Consider the following 22,776-nt stretch of genomic DNA (forward strand, 5'->3'; position numbering starts at 1 on the left):
CTCTTTACCTTTTTTTGGCCAGGAATTCATTTGAGAACCTGATTACAGTCAAGGACATTCCCCTCCCCCTGCCACAACACACACACACACACACACACACACACGCACACACGCACACACAAATTTAATGTACATTTTCCAGGGTTCATAGAATCTCTAGCCCACCTGTGACTACCTAGTTGTTCATGGACAGTAGGCTGAGAACCAGCCCCCTCCTCCTAGAAAAAGACCCACATGGAAAACTAAATCATAATCCGAGATTGAATGAGTATGGACTCAGAGCACATGGCCCTAGATACATCAAATGGGTATTTGGCTATGGCTTTTTCTCTGGACAGAGCTTGGAAGGCACAGGGCTTTCCTCTGTGACTTCTCTTTTCTTAGCCTATACAGCAAACCAATCACCTAGTCAATGGACACATTCTTTCTTTAAAAATGTTAACTTAAGGAAATAGCTACTCCAAGTCTGTGAAGTCTTCATGATCAGAGGAAAAATAATGACAATGCATCTTTTCATAAAGCTAAATTGATTCAGTGTCAGGGACTTTATTCTAAGATTGTACTCTTCTTATACTTTTGAGTGTTAAAATTTCTCTCATTTGAGAGTATCATCCTAAAATCTACTCTACTTGGCAAAATAAAATTTGGGGATACTTATTATTACTTTTAATTTGCTGATCTGTGAGACTCTGAAGTCTAGGAACCACTGACCTTGACTACCTGACTTGGGAGTCTTTCTGCCTTTTTATGGGAACTTTTTTTTTTTTTTTAATGGGAACTTTAAATATCTCTTCTGTGTTCTATTTTGTATTACTCTTAAATATTAATTGACAGACAGCAATCTTATTTTAAGAATTTCTAAATTCTTAGGATCAGTACAATAGCTCATGTTTCCTTTGCCACATAGATTACTATTATAATGCAAATTTCTGTACATGAAGGTCTTCGCTATATTATTTGGTAGAACACCTAAGGCAGTCCCTTAAATTACCTTTGTAGTCTATTACTGTGACTGATCCATCCCCTCTAAAGTACTTACATAAAACATCTCACAAAGGTGCCTATTTTGGTGTCATGTTATAACATTTCCTTTCCTATTACTTTTTATCTCCACCAAGAGCGTCCCCCTCCCCCATGTTAGACTTCAGATTTCTAAAGATCTTTTCCCCCCCCCCCCCAGGGTCATTATGTGTTATCAGAAAGTCAACCAGAATTGGAAGAAAAGCAAGCTTCTGCTCTCTCAGCAGGAGTCCAGGTTCCGGCAGCTTCACACAGTGACTTGGACCCCCAGACCACCAGCCAACAACAGCCCACACAGTACATCATTACAACCACCACCAATGGGAATGGGAGCAGTGAAGTGCATATCACTAAACCTTAACTTCTTCTACCCTTGAGCTTGAATCCAGCGGTCACATCATGTCTTTTCTCATCCATAAGTCCGAAAGCTTCCAATACTTGGAACTCTTTTTTAAGATTTATCATTCACTCAAGAATTTGGAAACCACAGTTTTGACACTCTACACACACTTGGGCTTCTTTTATTAACGTCGTCTTTACCAAATTGACTCTAGGAGCTTCTGCCATGGAATGGAGATCTTTCAGGGGAAAGTGGATTTCAAGGTGGAGAAATTTCACCTTGTTACCTGAGTTGGTTTTTTTTTTTTTTTTTTAACACATTGATAGGCCTTACTTTTCCTTTGTGGAAATATTAAGTGGTGTATCACGTTTGTACCAAAGGTGGAGAAAGGATGTGCCAAGTCCATGGCCACTGGACCGCTTCATTCCAAGCCATGGCACCAAAGGAGAGGGGCATTTTATTCTGTCAGAACTGCTTCATCTACTGAGTTTGCATTTTCAGTAATTTAACAAAGGGAGCCTATTGAATATAATAATAAAGATGATGAAATAGAGGCTTGATAGTGATGTTCTGAAGGAAAAACTGTCGTCTAGATTTTTCTTATTGCTGATTTAAAACAACAACAACTTGCCTCTTTGGGAAAAACTATTGTTGGGCTACTATTGGTAGTGCTTTGCACAGATGCTGGCCTTCAGCCACTTAGACCAGAACCTCCTGGTCTGAGAGATCTTACTTTATTACTCCACAGTGGTAGACTCCCTGTAAGAGAAAAGGTTTGTTTGATGTCAGCAGATTTTAAACTCCTACACAAAAATTTTGCCTCCCCTTCTCTGGTTGTGGTGTATTAAAAAGGAGGTATTTGAAATCTCGATACCAAGAAAAATTACTCAGATAATTACATATCTATAAAGTGAAAAGCACTGAAACCTTGTCCTGCCTTGCAGGATCCATTTACCATTCATTGGTAAAGGATAAGTTCCTTGCTCTTATCAGGTGTACATTCAACTCTCACATCATCCAGTGTATTTTAGTACTTCTTATGCTGTCTTAAAATGAACATTCTTTAAGGTTAGGTGGAAAGGTGGCCCTCATTTTTTTTTTTTTAACATTTTTAACTTATACATATTGTAACTCATCTGGACCTTTTGGAAAGATGACCAACTTCACACTTAGGGGAAAAATTAAAATGTGGGGACCATTTGTATGTCAAGGTAATTATAATGGATGTGGGAGAAATCCAATCTTTATGCATCTTACACTGTCATTTGGGAGGGGAAAAAAATCTGCCTCAGTGACAGTTTTTCTTGTATGTGTTCCTGTTTGCTGTCTTGTTGGCTATGAATTCAACGGGGGGAAAAGTTTCCCTCCTTTTTACTCTGCATTCCAATTGTACACATAAATCATCACAGAAATCAGTACGTATTTTAGCAACTTTTTATGACATACCAACACATTTTTAGAATAATTATCATGTGATAGAACTTATCACTCCTGAACAGAAAGACCTAACTTCTATTTCAAATGAAGTTAACTAATGTATTTTATTTACATTTCTGGGTTAAAACTGGTTCTATAAACTAAAGTATAATAGCTTCTTTATAGTACAGATACCTTTTTGAAAAGGAAATGATTCTGTTGAAATAACTGAACTAATATGTAGATTTTGCACTTTATTTCTGAGACCTCATTCATTTAGTTATCCCTGAAAATTTGGGCCCTAAAAGAACTTGAGAAAGTTACTTGGGAAACGTGTAGACCCTAGGGATTGGACTCTATCTTTGGTAACAAAGATGTCACGTTGATGTTTTCAATAGAAAATATTGAACCTGAGTCACAAAGCAGAGACTCTGGATCCCAACGTCCTACAATGTAACGATTGTAAATATTCTCGTGTCCAGTCTAGACGGACTTGCTAGACGAAGAATATTAGACTTTGCTAAAGGTCCAGTTTTAATTTTCACACCTTAAATCTGGCCCTTTTGGGTCCTTCTTAATTTGAACCAGCAAAGTACCCCCCCCTTCCTCAGGAGTAACTTACTGATGAAAAGAGAAAACTATCACTGAACGGAATGTTCATTTCATGCCAGTTATTTCAAGTTGTAAAATACACAGACGGAAATGGTTTGAAAGGACCTCTTTGTTTTTTTTTCCCCATTTAAGTTTTTTTTTTCCTTTTTCTCTTTTTGTACTTATGTGGAATAGGCAAAGGATCTAAAACTAATTTGTATGTTATCAACCAGAGATGCAGGTGGCAGTCAAGCCAAACTACACTTCTTTAAGATTAGGTATTCTCCACGTTCATTCCAAGTTAATAGATTTTTCAAAAGGACTTGGATTTGAAGAGATGGTTGGTTATGAGCCATCTGTAGACCAATATGGAAAAAAAATGTATGTAGCCAATGTTTATATTGTGGCCTCTCTTAGGACATATCGGCACGCTAGACTTCAATCAGTGCAGTGTGAAAATTTTGGAATAGGTTACATACAGATTTTACATTTTTATTGTTTGATTTGTGTCCGCATAAATAGCCATTTCATCATGTAAAATTCCTATTGTTCTGGAAAAACCTATTATTTTGATCTTCTTGAGTTGTTTTCTGATTTGGAATTATCCTTTCAAAAAACTCTCAAGATATCTAGGGCTAAAAAGCACTTCATGAGATGCTAAGGCTGACCCGCAGGTTGAAAATATTGACCCTATCCTGTTATTTAAATGTGAACATTTATTGTACATTCAGTGAGTTATAGTGTTAATAGTCTTGTGCTACTCAGCAGGTGTAAAAATTAATAAATATTTTTTTTAATAAACATCTTCCTTGTTTGTATCGTGAAGCTACAAGAACTACTGAGATTGTTAGTTTTTTTAAAAAGGATTTTTATTTATTTGAGAGAGAGAAAGAGCGATTGCTGGAGGGGGAGGGACAGAGGGAAAGAGTCTCAAACTGACTCCTGGAGGACCAGAGAGCCTGGTAGGGCTCAATCTCACAGCCTTGAGATCGACCTGAGCTGAAATCAAGAGTTGTGGCTTAACCGACTAAACCACGCAGGCACCCCTCCCGTTTTTTTTTTTTTTTTTTTTAATATTTCAATTTACAATGTTTTGACTCTGGATCACGCTGGTCTGGTTAGCACACAATGTAAGTGAAATTAGGGATGACAACTATGGAATGGTGTTCCCCTGCCCTTTACTTGGTGGTTTCTAACTCAAGAACCTCCCGTGGTCTAACAGGCAGGACTAAGGGCAGGTGGGCAGCCAGCAGGGGAGCAAAGACTGGGCTTTCTCTGGAAACCACTATTTTCCAACAAGGGAGGAAGGCTCGTTTTCGCCTGGCAGCTTCCCAGACGTATTTCCATCCAGTCGAGAGACCAAAGGATGGTCTCTGCACGACTGCAGGGAGTGGCTGTGGATCAAGTCGTCTGAAGCTGTTCTAATAAGACCCAGTGAACGAGAAAGGGACCGGCCTGGATTGTCCACAAGAGGAACGTTTTTAAACGTATTTCTTCGACGTGTGTATGCTTTCTTTCCGAACACCAGGGGCCCGGGACAGGGGCACAGGCTCCGAGCCTGCGTTTTCCTCCCTGAAACTCAACGAAGCTGCAGTTTCCTCCGCTGTAAAATAGGAGCAGTGCCCGGGAACCTACGGGCTGGAGAGTGCTCAGCTCAGCGCAGGCTGGACAGGGGGCGCGCCCTGCAAACGGGCCTCAGCTCCCGGCCAGGTAAAGATGCACTTTATGTTTTTTTTAAAATAGGTACCTTTATTATTCAGTACAGTGAGATTCTTTTTTTTTTTTCATAAATATTTTATTTATTTATGAGAGACACAGAGAGAGAGGCAGAGGCAGAAGCAGGCTCCATGCACGAGCCTCTGTGGGGCTCGATCTCGGGTCTCCAGGATCACGCCCCGGGCGGAAGGCAGCGCTGAGCCGCGGAGCCTCCGGGGCTGCCCCTAAAGCCGCGCTCCGCAAGCTTCTGCGGCAGGTGAGACCGAGAGGCCGCGCGCAGCCTGCAGCCCAACCCCAACCCAGCCGCGCGGCCCCGTCCCGGCCCCCAGGCCCCGCCCCGCGCGGCCCCGCCCGCCCCCAGGCCCCGCCCCGCCCCCAGGCCCCGCCCCGCGCGGCCCCGCCCGCCCCCAGGCCCCGCCCCCAGGCCCCGCCCCGCGCGGCCCCGCCCCTTCCGCCGCCCGAGCCCGGAGCGTGCACGCACTGAGACGCCTTGCGGGAGCGAGCGCGTCCCGGAGCCCGCGGGCCGAGAAGCGCTGCGGGTTGGGGGACCCGCGCCTGCGGCTCAGGTGAGGGCGGGCCCGGGACGGCGGGAGGGTCGGCGTGTGGCCGGGCAGCGGGGAGAGCGAGCGGCCGGGCCCCGAGGGTCGCGGCTGCCGTAGGCCCGGGGCAGGGCGGCGGGCGAGGGGCAGCCGGGCGGCCGGGGGCGGGGTTAGGGTTAGGCGCGGCGTGGGGGAGGGGCCGAGCGCGCGGAGGGGCCTCTTGGAGGGGCGGGGCCACGGGCGGCCGGGGGCGGGGTTAGGGCCGGGCGCGGCGTGGGGGAGGGGCCGAGCGCGCGGCGGGGCAGCCTGGAGGGGCGGGGCCTCGGCGGGCGGGGGCGGGGCCACGGGCGGCCGGGGGCGGGGTTAGGGTTAGGCGCCCCCGTGGGGGAGGGGCCGTGTGCGCGGAGGTGCAGCCTGGGGGCGGGGCCTCGGAGGGGCGGGCGGGCGGGGCGGGGTTAGCTGCAGGCCCGCGGGTTGGGAGCCGGCGTTTGCTCCGGAAGCAGCCCCGGGTGGAGCTTGGGCGTTGGGGACCTTGGGGAGGGTCCCGGGGGCAAGGCTGGCCCCGGTGCGGGAGCCCCCCCCGCTGGGCCGGTACGCAGGTCCCGGCCGCCGCAAGACCCAGAAATCCTTGGCTTCCGGGGTTCCGACCCTCGGGCTAGCCCCCCGCTGTCTTGTATTTTGAGATCCCATTCAGAATAGTAGCAGGGCCGAGGTGGCCACTCGAATAGATTAAATTCAGCTACATGTCTGTCGTAGTCGAAGAAACTTGCGAACAAGTTGTGGAAACGGGGGCGATCCTCCTCCAAGAGTCACTGGAACCCTGGCTTTGCCCTTTTTACCCTGTTCTGCATCAGTTTGTAAAGAGGACCTTGCTCTAAGCATCAGGTTGCTTCTGCAAATCTCGCTATTTTAAAGTTTTCTTAGACTCCCGCACCCTGCGCTTTCTCACCTGCTTCAGTTCCTTAGGCACCAAGAATGTTGAGGATGCCGCAAATCCCCAGGTACTGAAAGGTGACGGAGCACAGTCGTTTGGAGACCCATCTGCTTTACCCAGCACTAATCTTGCTGCAGAATCTTTACATAAATCTGAAATCTCTAAAGTAGAACTTGAAATAATTTGTGGGAACATACTTATTTTAGTAGTAGTATTACAGCTCTGCTTTTTATCGTTTAAAAGAGTTTTGGAATCAGAAGTCGTTAACATTATGATGGCTTGGGATCCCTGGGTGGCGCAGCGGTTTGGCGCCTGCCTTTGGCCCAGGGCGCGATCCTGGAGACCCGGGATCGAATCCCACATCGGGCTCCCGGTGCATGGAGCCTGCTTCTCCCTCTGCCTGTGTCTCTGCCTCTCTCTCTCTCTCTCTCTCTGTGACTATCATAAATAAAAAAAAAAAAAAAAAAAATTATGATGGCTTATATGAGTGCATTAAGTCATATAAAGTGTCCTCCATCTGGAGATTATTTATTGTAGGACTCCAAGGTTGGAAATAACAGAAGACCTGGTGCAGCTCCCCTTTGTCGTGCAAGTAAGGAAATCGACACCTGTCAAGGTAAGGTTTGCCTTAGGTCACCGAGATTGGGCTAGAAGTTTGGCACCTTGACTCTTAAGTCTTTTTTTTTTTTTTTTTTCTCATTTAATCGTGCTTGTTAGTCCATTTGGTAGGCCTAGGAGATAGAATTGACTTAGCAGAGTGGTAGAGTGACTGAGTTCATGCTCTCTGTGTTCAATCCTATGGCCTCAGCTTTACAGATGATACTTGCCATTTGCCTAACAAGATGCTCTCTGAAGATTTTTTTTTAAAGATTTATTTATTTATTTGAAAGAGAGAGCACAAGCAGAAGGGGCAGTGGGAGAGGGAGAGTCTCAAGCAGACTCCTCACTGAGCGTGGAGCCCGACTTGGGGCTTGATCTCACCACCCTGAGATCACGACTTGAGTCAAAACCCAGAGTTGGATGCTCCCAGGCACCCCTGTAAAGATGTTTTGATATGTCTATTTCTAAAGATGACCAGCAGTGTTCAGTTATTACAGGAAGGAGAAAAGTAGCATTACATTTACGTGGTTATAAATACCAGATGGACCTTTATTTTTACTTATTTATTTAAAGATTTTATTTATTTATTCATGAGACACAGAGAGAGAGAAGGGCAGAGAACACAGGCAGAAGGAGAAGCAGGCTCCCTGCAGGGAGCCTGATGTGGGTCTCAATCCTGGGTCTCCAGGATCATGCCCTGGGCCAAAGACGGTGCTAAACTGCTGAGCCATCTGGGCTGCCCTCAGATGGACCTTTAGTTGGTAGATTGGCTACTATGTTTACTGGCTGTTGTGGTCGGTCAGGTGCTTGGAAACCCCAGAGTTTATGTGGACTAAAGTCATACTAACATACTCCTCTTTCATAATTCCAACTGAGAGTTTATACAAGAGGTGTAGTGTTAAAAATGTGTGTGTGTAGTCGGGCAGACTTGAGTTTCATTCATTCATTACCCTGAGATTGGGTAAGTTATATATCTACTTTGATCCTCAGTTTTAATGTCTGTGGAATAGATCTGAAGATCTTGTCTTGCAAGTTGTAGGAATTAAATGAGATGCGTGAAAAGGTCCGGCACTTAATAGGCCCTCATTAAAAAACTTACTGTTAGTGTCTGAGCTTTACTAGTCTATATGGGTGATGTTTCTTTGTGCAAGCACAACGGAGGATTACTAAAAAGACCAACAGTAATAGTTAAATTTTTTTATGAAATTTTTTTTAAAAGATTTTTATCTATTTGAGAGAGAGTGTGCACAAGTATGAGCAGAGGGAGGGACGGAGGGAGAGGGAGAAGCAGGAGCAGGCTACCGGCTGAGCAGGGAGCCCAATGTAGGGCTCAATCCCAGGACCTGGGGGTTATGACCTGAGTCGAAGGCAGATGCCACCCAGGTGCCCCAAGAAATTATTTTATGGTAGATTATTGGCCTGAGAAGTCAAAGTTATGAACTCTGATCTGCTTATCATTTAATCTCCAAGTCTCATTTTGCTTCATTGTGAAATGAACGTATAAGAAATTCTGTAAATTTGGGTGTTACTCTAGGAGCATTCTGAGGAACAAGAGGCCGAACTAGAAAAGATTTGAAGATTGAGATGAGAATGCTGTGATAGAAGAGAGAAGAGGTGTGTAGCTGTAGTGAGGGTATGAAGATAAGGTATAAAACTAGATTTGAGTTTGACTACTATCTGAGTCAGAATACTTTCTGAAGGAGCATCGGTATCAATCAGATCCCTGGGAAGCCTGCCTTTCTATCTGGAGGTATGACTGCGTGTATTTGTCTAGATTATCTGTGGCACATAAACAATGGATTCCTTGGACCATATGCTGACGGATCCCCTGGAACTGGGTCCATGTGGAGATGGCCATGGCACACGTATTATGGAGGACTGCCTCCTGGGGGGCACCAGGGTTAGTCTGCCCGAGGACCTTCTGGAGGACGTAAGTAGTAGCAGTGCCACCGTTTTTTCTCTGGCACCTTGCCCCTAACCACAATCCTAAGCCTTTTCCACACTTTACAAGTTTTCAGTCTTTTATGCTTCTTTTGGTTTCATTTTCTATATTGCAGCCAGAGTGATCTCTCTCTCTTTCTCTTTTAATGTAACATCTTTAATACTGTGACTCGAGAAGAAAGTGTAAGGTATATACTTAAGCCTTATTTTTAACCAGATAGTTTTGAGCAGTTAACAAGAAATTACATATTTTAAGAACAAAATTATGAATGTTGATGTTAAATTGGTTACTCACATTGTGGATCATGAAACAAAACCCAACATACTGTATCTGTCCGTAAAGTAACCCTCCGGTCAGTTAATAGGACGTGTCCTGGGTTGGGATTTTGTGCTTTTGGCTCCTTTCACAGGTAGGCTGTGTAATCATCATTATCACTAAGGTAGCTATCACCTACTAAGCGCTTATTGTGTGCAAGACACTATATGTGCCAAAGCCTGTATTTAGTTATCTTGTTCACTTTGCTGTGTTCCACATATACAGACAGGTGTAGAGTGTCCTATAGCAAGCACTCATTTGTGCATCATCCAGTTTTAGAGATAATTGCATTTAGTCATACCTGGTTCAGATTTTTTTCCCTAATATATCAAACATAGATAAAATTAAAGCCACTGCTTGTTCTCTCTGCCTTCTGAAGTAATAAGTACTGACGTTGACAGATTCTTCTCATCCACGTTTTCTTTGCACACTAGTCAGCAAACACTTGTTTTATTAAGTGCCTAATTGTGGCAGACACTGAGATATTAGGAATAAAGTGGTGTCCAAAAAATAGCTTTGCAGGGGAAGATCTTTGACACTGAGGTGCTCTAGTACATGCGTGCACAGATGCCTGGTAGGTGGTCGGATTTCTGGTTGTCTTCTGCTGAAGCCATTTGGTGGCTCTCCATTGTCCTTAGATAACGTCGCAAGTGCTTAACATGTTTATAGGTCCCTTGCTCTTCTGTCTTCTGTCCGCAGCTCCCTCTCCCTTGTATCCTTGCACTAGCCATATGTTGCCTCAACTGTCATCGTTACTAGAAAAGTGAACTTTATCACATGTAAGAGTATATAAATAAATCCATATATATATGGTGTATATACAGTTTAAGGAGTGATAAAACAGCCATGTAGCTCCTACTTGGGTTAAGAAGTAGAATGCTGCTAATACCATTCAAACACCCACAGGTAATTGCTATCCTTTCTTTTATAGTAATTCTTCCATTTTTATGATTTTGCTCTATGGATTTTTAAATTTTTGTTTATCTGTAAGTAATCTCTATGCCCAGTGTGGGGCTTGAACTTTATGACCTGCATACTCTACTGACTGAGCCAGACGCCTCTGCTCTGTGGAGTTTTAACTCTCCTGCTTCAACTGTTTTTTTTCTTTTTTCTTTATTTTATTCCTTAACTCTTTTATTTTTATTTTTTATTTTTTTTAAGATTTTATTTATTTATTCATGAGAGACAGAGAGAGGCAGAGGGAGAAGCAGGCTCCATGCAGGGAGCCTGATGTGGGACTCGATCCCGGGTCTCCAGGATCAGGCCCTGGGCCGAAGGCGACACTAAGCCGCTGAGCCCTCCAGGCTGCCCCCTTAACTCTTTTAAATGTTACTTTCTCTGTTCTCCAATACCTTGGGTCTGGGACATGGGCTGCTCCTGTGTACATACACCAGTGCTTCTCAGGCTACATTGTAATTGCTTGTTTCCCGCTCTGACAGTGTGTATGCCAGTCTAGCTTAGTACTCAGCACATACAAGACAGATACACGCTTAGTACTCAGCACATACAAGACAGATAAACGGTGTATAGTTGAGCTGAAAATGAACTCCATCCTGCTGCTTGTCACTCTTCACAGGTGACTCAACCCCTCGTGTTCTTTCCTCCGTAACTTTTTCTTTCCTCTCGTCTTAAACTAAATTCAGTTGTCCATCCTACCTACCCCTTATTGGTAGAAATGGTTTCCAAATGAGATTCTCTCTACTGAGGTCATTTTTTCTTTGGATTATTAATTACTGTTGGGTGTAAGATAGTGATTTTTATATGTAGTTATTGCTAATCTCTAAGATTTGTGAATTGAATTAAGATCAGTGATGTTTTGGTTTAAACAAACTTGAAAATTTGGATATAGTGATGTTTGCACAACAGTGCGAATGTACTTAATACCACTGAGCTGTACAGTTAAAAATGGATAAATGGTAAACTTTATGTTGTGTATATTTTGCCACTCACAGAAAAATTTAAAGCTTGCTTTTCTGTTGTTTATTTTTCTCTTGCTTTTCCTGATTGTCCTAGCCTGAGATATTCTTTGATGTAGTCAGCCTCTCAACATGGCAAGAAGTATTAAGTGACTCTCAGCGTGAACACCTCCAGCAGTTTCTGCCTCACTTTCCTGAAGACAGTTTTGAGCAGCAAAATCAGCTCATCCTAGCCCTGTTCAGTGGGGAGAACTTCCGCTTTGGGAACCCTCTGCACATTGCCCAGAAACTTTTCCGAGGTACGTAGCTTGGCATTCTGTCTTTGAGAGCAGTGGAAGAGTAAGAGTGTGTTCACTTATGTGAATGCTTCTTTCTTCGTATATTCTATTTATTTTCATGTACTGATTGATACTCAGACCATGTGGGACCCTTTGCCTAGACTGTTTTTTTTTTTTTTTAATAAAAATTTTTAACTTACACAAGAAATACATTGATTTATTGTAAAATGAACTTAACTGTGTAACCACCACCCAGATCAAGAAATAAAGCATTACTAGCGTCGTATAAGCACTCTTTATGACTAGTCTTTAAAAATTTTTCAAAATAGTTGTTTATCACTTGCTTTATCACACGTACATATGTATGTGTATATGTGTATTTGTATGTCACACATATACTTTTTTTTCCTGCAGAAAACATGATACTTTACTGCCAAGTACTTCAGTATTTATGTATCTCCTAACAAGGACATTCTACTATATCATCACGTCTTACTATCACACCCAAGAAATTTTATAATGATCAAATATCATAGGAGAGCTCATATTCAAATATTCTCACGTCTTCCCTAAATCTTCTTTATAGTGGCTCTTTTATTTTTTCCTTTTAAATTTAGGATCTATTCAAGGTTCATGCATTGTGTTTGGGTTACACATCTCTTGGCTTCCTGAACCTCTGCCCTTTTTTCTTTTGTCTTTCAAAAACAATGACTTTTTTTTTTTAATTTAAGTGTAGTCGACATGCAATATCATATTATCTTCAGGTGTACATCCTGATTTTCAGGTATATTCTCAAGTGATCACCATGATCACCATGATACATCTAGCTACTATCTGTAACCGTACAAGTTCTTACATGTTAACTCTGTGGAAGAGTAAGCATATCCTCTGGGTCATCCATGTTGTCTCAAATGGCAAGATTTCATTCTTTTTTTAGGCTGAGTAGTAGTCCATTATATACATAAACTATTTATCCATATATCCCTTTTCATCCATTCATCTATTGATGGATGCTTAGTTGCTCCATGGCTTGACTTGTGTACATAATAATACATAATACATAGGGATGCATATATATGGTTTTTGAATTAGTGTTTTTGGTTTCTTCAGATAAATACCTAGAAGTGGGATTGCTATAGTAGCTCAGTTTTTAATATTTTAAGGAACTCCATACTGTTTTCCAGAGCTGCTACATTTCTCATCCTACCAACAGTGCACGAGGGTTCCATTTTCTCCACATCCTCATCAATACTTATTTTATTTTGTCTTTTTGGTGATAACCATTCTCATAGGTTAAGGTGATATCTTGTGGCTTTGATTGATTGGCATTTTGTTGGTGATGAGCATCTTTTCATGTGTCTGTTGGTCACATGAAACCATATCCTTTGCCCATTTTTGATTGGATTATTAGGAATTTTTTGGTGTTGAGTTGGAGTTCTTTATATAATTTAGATAATAACCCCTCATTGGATATATAATTTGCAGATGTTTTCTCCTGTTCAACAGGTTGCCTTTTTGTTTTGTTGATGGTTTCCTTTGCTTTCCTTGGTTCTCTAGTTTGATGTAATTCCATTTGGTTTTGGTTTTTGTTGCCTTTGTTTGAGGAGAGAGCCAAAAAAAATAATGCTTTATTGCTTATATTGATGTCCCAAGGGTTTACGTCTGTGATTTCTTCTAGGAGTTCTATGATTTTCAGCCTTACATTTAAGTGTTTAATCCATTTTGAGTTTTTGTGTTTTATGTAAGAAAGTGGTCCAGTTTTCCCAGCACCGGTTATTGAAGAGACTCTTCTCCTTATTGTATGTGCTTGTCTCCTTTGTTGTGAATTAATTGAGTGTATTAAAAGTTTAGGTTTATTTCTGGACTCTATTTTGTTTCATTGATCTGTGTGTCTCTTTGTGCTACTACTGTTGTGTTGTGATTGTTGTAGCTTTATGGTGTAGTTTTAAATAAAGGAACATGGACTCTCCAGCTTTGTTTACTTTCCCAAGATTGCCTTGGCTGTTTGGGATCTTCTGTGGTTCCATAAAAACACACTGATACTTTTGAAGGGCCCAGGACACTTGTAAAATATCTTGCTTTCTGGGGAATTGTTCTTGTTTCCTCATCATCAGATTTGGGTCAAACATTTTGCCAAGAAAACTAGATGGACGTGTTACTTCTTTCCCACGTTACCTTAGGAGGTATGCAATGTCGGTGTTTCCAGTGTTGATGATGTGCTTGATCACTTGGTTAAGTGGTGTCTGCCGGGCATACTGATTGTAACAGTACCTTTTTACCTTCATAATTAAGGAAAAATGTAGGATGATATTTGGGACCATGTGATAGTTTTCTTTCCCAAAAGCCTTGGTTTTACTCAGTGGTTTAACATCCATTAACTATCCTTGCCCTGAATCAGTTACTACATTGGAGACTGCAGAATGGTTTGGGGCCACTATTAAGCCACAGATTACTCTCCGTTCAGTTGAGAGGAGCAGAGGAAGCCTCTTCTCCCCTTTCTGGAGTGACTTTGTCTTGGCAGGAGGCCCTGAAAGTAGAGTGCATCTCCTTGAGTTTTGTTAAACTAGATACCATGATAGCTACAAAAGCCTGGAGTGGACAGGCTTATCATTGCAAAACTTTATTATCTCAGCTCATTTAAAACTAGCATTCCCTCCTTTGGTGAGTTACTGGTTTAAAGAGGAATTCTCCTCTGTCGTTGGCAGAGGTTTACTTCCCTGCAGCCAGGGGCCTCAGGTGGGCATAAACCATCTTTTCCAGTAGAGCCTGCCTGGTTTTAGAGGGGTTACGTCAGGGACCTTGTGTATTGTTTGCACTGCCTGTTGTGCTGGCCTGTTTCTCTCCGACACAGTATGATGGTGATGTGAAGATGCAAACAAGGAATGTCAAAGAAGGATTCCTGCGGTTTCACTCTGTCAGCATTCGGCAGTCTTATTTCAATTCTAGTGTTGCCGCAGACAGGTGCATTACCATGGTTATCAGTCTGCTTTCACCTTTGGTTATCCTTTCTTTTTTTTAAGATTTATTTATTCATGAGACACACAGAGAGGGGGAGGGGCAGAGGGAGAAGCGGGTTCCATGCAGGGAGCCTGATGTGGGACTCGATCCCTGGACCCCAGGATCACACCCTGGGCCAAAGGCAGAGGCTGAACCACTGAGCCACGCAGGCGTCCCTGGTTATCTTTTCTGATTCTGTTTTAAGTATTTACCTTTTCCTTAAGTTCCACATGCTAATCAAATTCTTGCTTCCTGCTTCATACCTTTATCTTCTGTCATAAACTTCCCGCTTCTTGTTTCCAGCTGGCACCCCAGCTCACTGTATTCATTTCCAGTCTGACCTACTTTACATGTCTCAGAGGAAGAAGGAGTTTTGTCTTCTGTTTAAGATTAACCTCTGCTCTTGATCCTTTATCCTTCACCTCCTCTGGAACCGTTTTTCCTCAGTGAACCATCCCTTCCGTCCTGTGTATTCACTCTAGATTATTCCTCACTCCACTTGTTCTTCTTCAGCCTATGGGTGTGTTCAGGGGTCTCACACTAAAGAAAAAAAGTCCTTGACCATCTGTCTCCTCTGTTGTCCTCTGTCATTTGCCTTTTTATCTCCAGGCTTATTGAAAGACCTGCATACTTGTCCCTTTTATTCATTCTGCCCCTGTTCCCTGGTGGCTCTTCTTTGATTATCTCACAGGGAGCGCTCCAACGCCACCCTGACCTCTTGTCTCCCTCGACTTTGTTACTTTGAAATCTGAGCTACATACAGAAAAGTCATAAGACTTTATCATGGACACCTATATACAGTTGACCCTTGAGCAGTGCAGGGGTGAAGGGTGCCTGCTTCCCACTTGGTCACAAATCCATGTGAAACTTTTGACTCCTCCAAAACTTAATAGCCTAGTATTGACTGGAAGTCTTAGCTATAACAGTTGATTAACACATACTTTATATGTCATGAGCATTACGTATTGTGTTTTTAAAGTCAAAAATGCTATTAAAATCAGAAGGATGATACATTTACAGTGTGGACTGTAAAAAATTCAAGTGTAAGTTGACCCACACAGTTTGAACTCATGTTGTTCAAGGGTCAGCTGTACTCTTCACCAGACTCACCAACTGTTAACGTTTTGCCACATTTACCCTCTTTTTATTTCTGTACATATTATTGCTGTCATTTTTTGCTGAACCAGTTGAGAGTGTTGCAGACGTTGCACCCCTAAATTTTTCAGCATTTATCTCTAAAGAATAAGAACACATGGTCAAATTCAGAAATACTGTAAATACAGAATTTTTCTGTATTTAAATTTTGTATATAAATATAAAATGTAACATTGACAGTCTGTTATCTGATATATAGTCCGTATACATATCTCACCAGTTATTTCAGTGAGCATTTTCCATGTCTCTTTTGCGAGCATGTAATTTCCAAACCAGCCTATGCTTTTTATTTATTTTTATTTTTTTAAAAAAAGATTTATTTGAGAGCAAGAGAGAGTATGAGAGCACACAGTATGAGAGCTGAGAGAGAGAAGGATGAGCTGAGAGAGAGGAAGAATCCCAAGCCGACTCCCCACTGAGTGTGGAGCCTGTCGTGAGGACTTGGTCCCATGACCCTGAGATCATGACCTGAGCTGAAATCAAGAGTTGGTTGTTTAACCGACTGAGCGAGCCATCCAGGTGCCTCCCCCTCCCCCCCAGTAGATGGTTTTTAGTTCTTTACTTGGTCTTTGCACAGCATCTACAGTTCTTTTTTCCTTTTAATTTTATTATCTTTATCTTTAATGAGCTCTGCACCCAAATGGGACTTGAACCCATGACCCCAAGATCAACAGTTGCATGTTCTACTGACTGAGGCAGTCAAGTGCTCCCATAGGGCCCAACATCTACTGTCTTTACCACTTTCTTCATCTTGAGACTTTCCCCCACTTTGCATCACTGACTCTTCCCTGGCCTCTGTTTCCTCCTCTGTCTTTGACACCCTCCCCTCTCCCCACCCCTACTTCCTTTGCTAACCCCTCTTCCACTCATTGTTCCTGTCTGTGTTACCGCTGTTGAGGCTCTGTTCTTACGTCTGTACTTGCCTGCTTTCAGTCATCATCTCTTCACTGATGATTCTTGCCCGGGCTGCTTTAGTAGCCACCTCCACGTAGCTACCAGAGCGAGTTTCTTAAAACCTCACTTTTCAGAATATTTAACAGTTGCTGTCATTTGAAATAAAATTCATTGCCTATGAGGCTGTATGTGACCTGGCCCCTGCCCACTTACCCAGCTTCATCAGCTTCATCTGGTACTACTCTCTTCTTTTCTCACTGTTACCTAGCCCAGTGCAGGCCAGTAGAAATATTACATGGGCTGGGGCTCCTGGGTGGCTCAGTTGATGAAGCGTTGGACTCTTGTTTTTTTTGGCTCAGGTGATCTCAGGGTTGTGAGACTAAGCTCTATGTGAGGCTCCCTACTCAGCAGGGAATCTGCTTCTCTCCCTCACTCTACCCCCATACACACACACACACACACACTAAAATAAATCCTTAAAAAAATTACATGAGTTGTGTGTTCAAATTAAAATTTTCCAGTAGCCATATTAAGAATTGTAAAGGCAGGGGCGCCTGGGTGGCTCAGTCGGTTAAGCATCTCCCTTTGGCTCAGGTCATGATCCCAGGGTCCTGGGATAGAGCCTGGTGTCAGCTGTCTACTCAGAGGGGAGCCTGCCCCTCCTACCCCAACCTGGTGTGTGCGTGCTCTCTTTCCCTCTTTCTCTCAAATAAATAAAATCTTTAACAAAAAAAAGAATTGTAACAGCAGTTAATTTTAAGATACTTTATTGTAATGATTAATTTCAATAATATTTTTCTTAATATATCCAAAATAACGTTTTAAATTTTGTAAAAGATTTTATTTATTTATTCATGAGAGACACAGAGAGGGAGACAGAGAGGCAGAGACACAGGCAGAGGGAGATGCAGGCTCCTCGCAGGGAGCCCGATGTGGGACTCGATCCCTTGTCTCCAGGATCACGCCCTGGGCTGAAGGCGGCGCTAAACCGCTGAGCCACCCGGGCTGCCCCAAAATAATGTTTTAGCAGAGATATAACATTTAATGGCTTTCAAAAAGTGGAGGAAGCTAAAGACTGAAGGAACATGATTTGAAGAAGCATAGAGACCAAGACGTTAGTGCAGTTTGTATATATCAAACAGCATCAGTGGCATTGAACTCTAGGCTCGTTTCTTGATGGTCGCAGCTCCTGTTTCTGTACAGTAGGCAGCATAGCATGGTGGGTAAGAGCTTGGACTCTGGAGCTGGACTACCTGGGCTCAAACCTGCTTTCCTCTCTTACTAGTTCTGTGACCTTGTACAAGTTACTAACTTCTCGCTTCCTCAGTTTTTCCAGCCGTAAAATGAGGATTTAGTAGTGTCCTCATTTTATGGGCTTGTTACAGGATTAAATGAATTAATATATGCAAGGTTCTTACATAGTGGGAACTGTCAGGGACTGTCCTAAATGAGCATTTGCTGTTATTAGTTACCTTGGGCAGTGCTAGGGTGGTGTACTTTGACCCCTCATTTTAGCTTTCTGAAATTAGCTTTTCAGTCTTTCTGTTTCAGTTTTCATCATGGCCTAGCTGCTCAAATCTGATATGTCCGAAAAGGACTTCTCTTTGACCTTTTTATCTCGTAAAAAGGTAGTATCTCGTGATGATATTAGTTGCTCATGTCCAGCAATCAGGGTACCATGCTCAGTTGACCTCTGCATGACCTCCCCATCCTTCCCCGATATCTGAACTATCAGCTGGTTTACCCTTCTCCCTCAGAAATGTATCTCAAGTCTGCATACTTCTGTGCACATAACCACTGTTTTGCTTACTAGTCAGCTAATATGTGCCAGACATTCTTCGAGGTTCTGAGAATATGGTAATGGTCTTACATTCTGATAGGGAAAAACAGATGACGAACAAGCAAATACTTATGGGCATTTGGTACTTCAGAGAAATGAGGGTGATGGGACTAGAGTGACAGGAGGGAGCTGGTGTAGGTATGGTAGTTGGCCAAGGCTTCTCTGACGAGCTGATACCAGGACAGGGCCTTAATGAGGGTGGGGGAGCAAGCCGTGAGAATACTGGGCATTGGTAGGAAGCATCACAGGTAGAGGGAACTTTAAGTGCAAAGGCCTTGAGAAAGCGCCTGAACACAGGTGCACAGCCTGTTCAGGAAACAGCATGGAGGCAAGTGGGCCTGGGCTAGAGGGAGCACATTGGGGACTGGTGGACAATGAGGCCAGAGGCAGCCCAGGACAGATCTTGAGGGGCCTGACAGGCCGTCTTTTGGACCTGAGCTTCTGTTCTGAGTGTGGAGGGAAGCTGCCATCCCCTCTCACCTGGAGCCTCTGCGAGAGTTTTCCTTCATCCTCTTCTGCTCTCCGCCACATCATTCTCCTGCTTTAAACTCTTCAAATGATTTCCGTTGCACTTAGGGTAGAATCCAGCTCCACCCATGACCTGTAGGTATCTGTGTGGTTGAATCTTCCTGCCTCCTGGGGCGTCATCCACCCCCCTCAGCTCCAGCCCACTCTGCGTCAGTTGTACAGACATTTCCTCAAGGTTTGGGACATGCAGAGTTCTTGCTTCAGATCCTGCTTTAGCCACAGGCTGTTTCTACTGCCTTTTCCCCATTTTTACTACTTATTTTTAAATTCCCATTGATTTTCCTCCCCATTGTTTGTTTTGAAAAAAAAATTTTCTTTTTACAGATTTTATTTATCTGTTCATGAGAGACACACAGAGAGAGGCAGAGACACAGGCAGAGGGAGAAGCAGGCTCCCTGTGGGGAGCTCAATGGGGAACTCGATCCCTGGACCCCGGGATCACACCCTGAGCCAAAGGCAGACACTGAACCACTGAGCCACTCAAGCACCCCTTGTTTTGAAAATTTTTAAACATAGGAAAAGTTGGTAAACAGTATAACAAACATCTGTATAACTTCTACCAATATTTTGTTAATGTTCTGCCACAATTGCTTTAATCAGGCTTCATTTTATGTTACTCTTTAGAGATCCCTTTTCTGAATATACCCCTCCTTTCTACGGTTGTTTCAAATTGATTTCATATAATACTTAAGAAAAAGTGTCTGTTTACCTGTTTATCTTTTGTCTCCATTGGACTGTTGGCTTCACATTCACATAGACTGTTCTTTTTTTCTTCTGTACTATATTCCCGTTTAATACCAGATTTTAAGTACATATTAAGTATTTGTTGGCCTGTGAACATATGTATGTATGTGTGTGTGTGCCTCTGTTCTTTTAAGATGGACACTTTAACCCAGAAGTGGTCAAGTACCGACAGCTGTGCTTCAAATCCCAGTACAAGCGCTACCTCACCTCCCAGCAGCAGTATTTCCATAGGCTGCTGAAGCAGATCCTGGCTTCCCGGAGTGTAAGTAATGCTGGGAACTGGATATGAGACATGGACAGTGAATGCACAGATCTCATGACATCAAGAAGTGGTTCAGGTACCAAATACAAAAGGTAGCACTAGGGAGAAAATGTTATCAGTTTAAGCCATGACACAGTTAGGCTGTATCATCCTTTCCTATTTATCGGAAGATGTAACCTGATTTCAGAGATGAGAAAATGTGAAAAAGATGTTTCTTAAAACCGATGAAATATCATAGCTTCAGTATTTAGCAAGGTAAACAAATGGCTTTGAGACCCCATCATGGGTTAAGGAGAAGCAGGTGGCTCTGCAATTGATGTGCGAGAGCACACAGGCCTCCACATACCCTGATGGATGAATAGTGCACCAGGCTTCACGGCCCCGAGATCTGGCCCAGTGTGGTAATCTTTGAGGCACGATTGTTGTGGTTTTAAGTGGATTTTAAGCTTGGCTATGGAAGCAGTTGGGTGTCCAGTATGATAAGTATTCATCCTTGAGGGAGCAGTTTGCTAATCAGATTTAAGATGTTTTGCCATGTGGTAATCAGTAGAGACTCTTTATTTGGACACGTTTTCACATGTGCATCTCTGGTGATCTAAAGGGAGAGGATTGAGCTTGTTAAACAGTGAAGAGAAGGAAACGTAGACTTGGGGAATGCACCAGAGCAAGCTTTGGATGACGGCGTGTATCCTCATCTGATCTCTTCCTAGGACCTCCTGGAGATGGCCCGACGAAGTGGCCCAGCCCTGCCCTTCCGCCAGAAGCGCCCTTCGCCATCCCGCACACCTGAGGAGCGGGAGTGGCGGACCCAGCAGCGCTACTTGAAGGTCTTGAGGGAAGTGAAGGAGGAGTGTGGTGACACAGACCTGTCATCTGATGAGGAGGGTGAGTGTCTGTGGGCACGTGGGGTGCCAGGCAGCTTGTTGTTCAGTTGGAGCCAGTGGTGTAGCCATTTATCTCCTAGGAAAGAAGTCATCCCAGTTGTCTCTCTTGGGGGGTGGATAATGGGACTCAGAACTCCATAGTCTTTGGGCTCTGAGATGTTCCTATTAGGTGGGGTGTGACTGCATACCTTTTTTACCCTTGATGCCTAAGTGGCATTTGAGTTTAGTTGAGTTGACTCCCTGCATGGCAGGGCTCTCCACAGTAGGCCTTCTGGTCCTATTGTGCCACTTGAGAGAACTGCTTTTCCCCTTACAGGAGAGTAGTAGTGACTGTTGGCCTGCTGCAATGCGACCCCATCACTCTGTTGAAGTCTCTCTTCCTGGAAGAGCCGTTTAAATGACCTAAGTGTGCTCCAGTTCGTCTGGAGAAGGGTCAGAAAGGAATGGTGGAACCCTGGCCTCCATGTTGTTGGCTTAACCTTGTTGAACCCAAATGGCCACTTACCCAATCTCCCCTATTGGAGTCCACAGCCACGTTGGATTTACAAGAAAAATTTTCTTTTGAAGATCTCAGCTCATGGCTTCCGAGCTCTCCAGCGCGTTCTCCTAGCCCTGCGGTGCCCCTGAGGGTGGTGCCCACGCTTTCAACTACGGATATGAAAACTGCAGGTGAGAACTGAGTGATGTTGTGGACGTTTTGGGAGATCAGGACATAGATCTGAGAGCTCCCTTAGAGGGAGGTGGGCACTGGATTCTTACCTGCCAGGGAATTGGAGCACTGTTCCCTAGAAGTAGGAGATGGGGTGAAGTTTCTGTACACTTCCACTTTTGTACAAGTAGCTAGGCCTTTATTCCTTCCTTCCTTTGTTTTGAAACTTTTCCTTAGTAGCTGCTCAGGTGGTATTTTGGGCTAAAGAAAGTAGATTGATAAAATAGCAATACATAGGGACAGTTCAATAATAGAACAAGAGAGAATCAGAACCATAATAATTTTTTAGAAGGTCTGTGAAATTAGAGAAAAACTTTTAATTGGATAGGAATAGCATAGAGATCGAAGAAGAACATTAAGAACTTTTGAGGTGGGGATCCCTGGGTGGCTCAGCGGTTTAGCGCCGCCTTCAGCCCAGGGCGTGATCCTGGAGTCCCGGGATCGAGTCCCACATCAGGCTCCCTGTATGGAGCCTGTTTCTCCCTCTGCTTGTGTCTCTGCCTCTCTCTCTCTCTCTCTCGGTGTCTCTCATGAATAAATAAAATCTTAAAAAAAAAAAAAAAAAGAACTTTTGAGGTTTTTTGGGAGCAGCTATATAACTGAGGTCATTGTTATTTACTGGTGTAGACAGAAGCTGAAGCATTGATCCTGTGATGGTTTCAAGATTGTGCGTGCTTGTGGTACATGGGAGTCAGAAGGGAAACTCAGAAACATGTTACTTTTGAGTGTCATGAGTAACCAGAAAGACTTGAATTTGAGCACTGTTAGTGAATGACCTCGTCCATGTGGTTTGGTTCATTTTCTCTCAGATAAAATAGAACTGGGGGACAGTGACCTGAAGATAATGTTAAAGAAGCACCATGAGAAGCGGAAACACCAACCAGTAAGATTGGCTGGGGTGGCTCATTAGTGGTTTTAAGTTCAGTGTCTTTGGATTGGCTATCGGGAGATGAAGGGAGTCACCGTATCATTTATGCTTCCTTTTCTATCGCTGTTAGGGGGCAGGAGCAACCGTAGGGCTAGTTAACACCAAAGATGTGAGAGGAAGACAAATGTTTAACATGGCACCTGATTTAATCTTTATAGCGAGACTGGTCCATGGATCCTTATATCCATTTTGCATTCAGAGAAGTTAAGGAGCTTGTTCTCGGCACCA

General features: G+C 43.4%; 2 protein-coding genes across 12 annotated transcripts in view; both read left to right on the forward strand.

The window, feature by feature from the left end:
* The window catches only part of PRDM10 (PR/SET domain 10), a 96,447-nt gene extending 92,279 nt beyond the window's left edge, over positions 1 to 4,168 (forward strand). For all 6 annotated transcript variants that reach the window (XM_025464905.3, XM_049109753.1, XM_049109755.1 and 3 more), the window contains one exon: positions 1,181 to 4,168. In XM_025464905.3, coding sequence (XP_025320690.1) covers positions 1,181 to 1,381 — 201 coding nt within the window. In that variant the 3' untranslated portion in view covers positions 1,382 to 4,168. The remainder of the gene's footprint in view (positions 1 to 1,180) is intronic.
* A 1,349-nt stretch (positions 4,169 to 5,517) lies between these two features.
* Positions 5,518 to 22,776, forward strand: part of NFRKB (nuclear factor related to kappaB binding protein) — a 38,889-nt gene continuing 21,630 nt past the window's right edge. Inside the window, exons 1-8 of one of the 6 annotated variants that reach the window (XM_049109756.1) lie at positions 5,518 to 5,649; positions 7,094 to 7,172; positions 8,931 to 9,086; positions 11,427 to 11,628; positions 19,900 to 20,027; positions 20,738 to 20,912; positions 21,479 to 21,580; positions 22,430 to 22,503. In XM_049109756.1, the coding sequence (XP_048965713.1) occupies positions 8,952 to 9,086; positions 11,427 to 11,628; positions 19,900 to 20,027; positions 20,738 to 20,912; positions 21,479 to 21,580; positions 22,430 to 22,503 (816 nt within the window). In that variant the 5' untranslated portion in view covers positions 5,518 to 5,649; positions 7,094 to 7,172; positions 8,931 to 8,951. Of the gene's footprint in view, positions 5,650 to 6,143; positions 6,624 to 7,079; positions 7,173 to 8,930; positions 9,087 to 11,426; positions 11,629 to 19,899; positions 20,028 to 20,737; positions 20,913 to 21,442; positions 21,581 to 22,429; positions 22,504 to 22,776 lie in introns of those variants that run through there. The other 5 variants (XM_025464906.3, XM_025464907.3, XM_025464911.3 and 2 more) reach the window with 5 other exon arrangements.

The sequence above is a fragment of the Canis lupus genome, chromosome 5, assembly GCF_003254725.2.
Source record: "Canis lupus dingo isolate Sandy chromosome 5, ASM325472v2, whole genome shotgun sequence".
In the NCBI taxonomy this organism is placed as follows: Eukaryota; Metazoa; Chordata; class Mammalia; order Carnivora; family Canidae; genus Canis; species Canis lupus.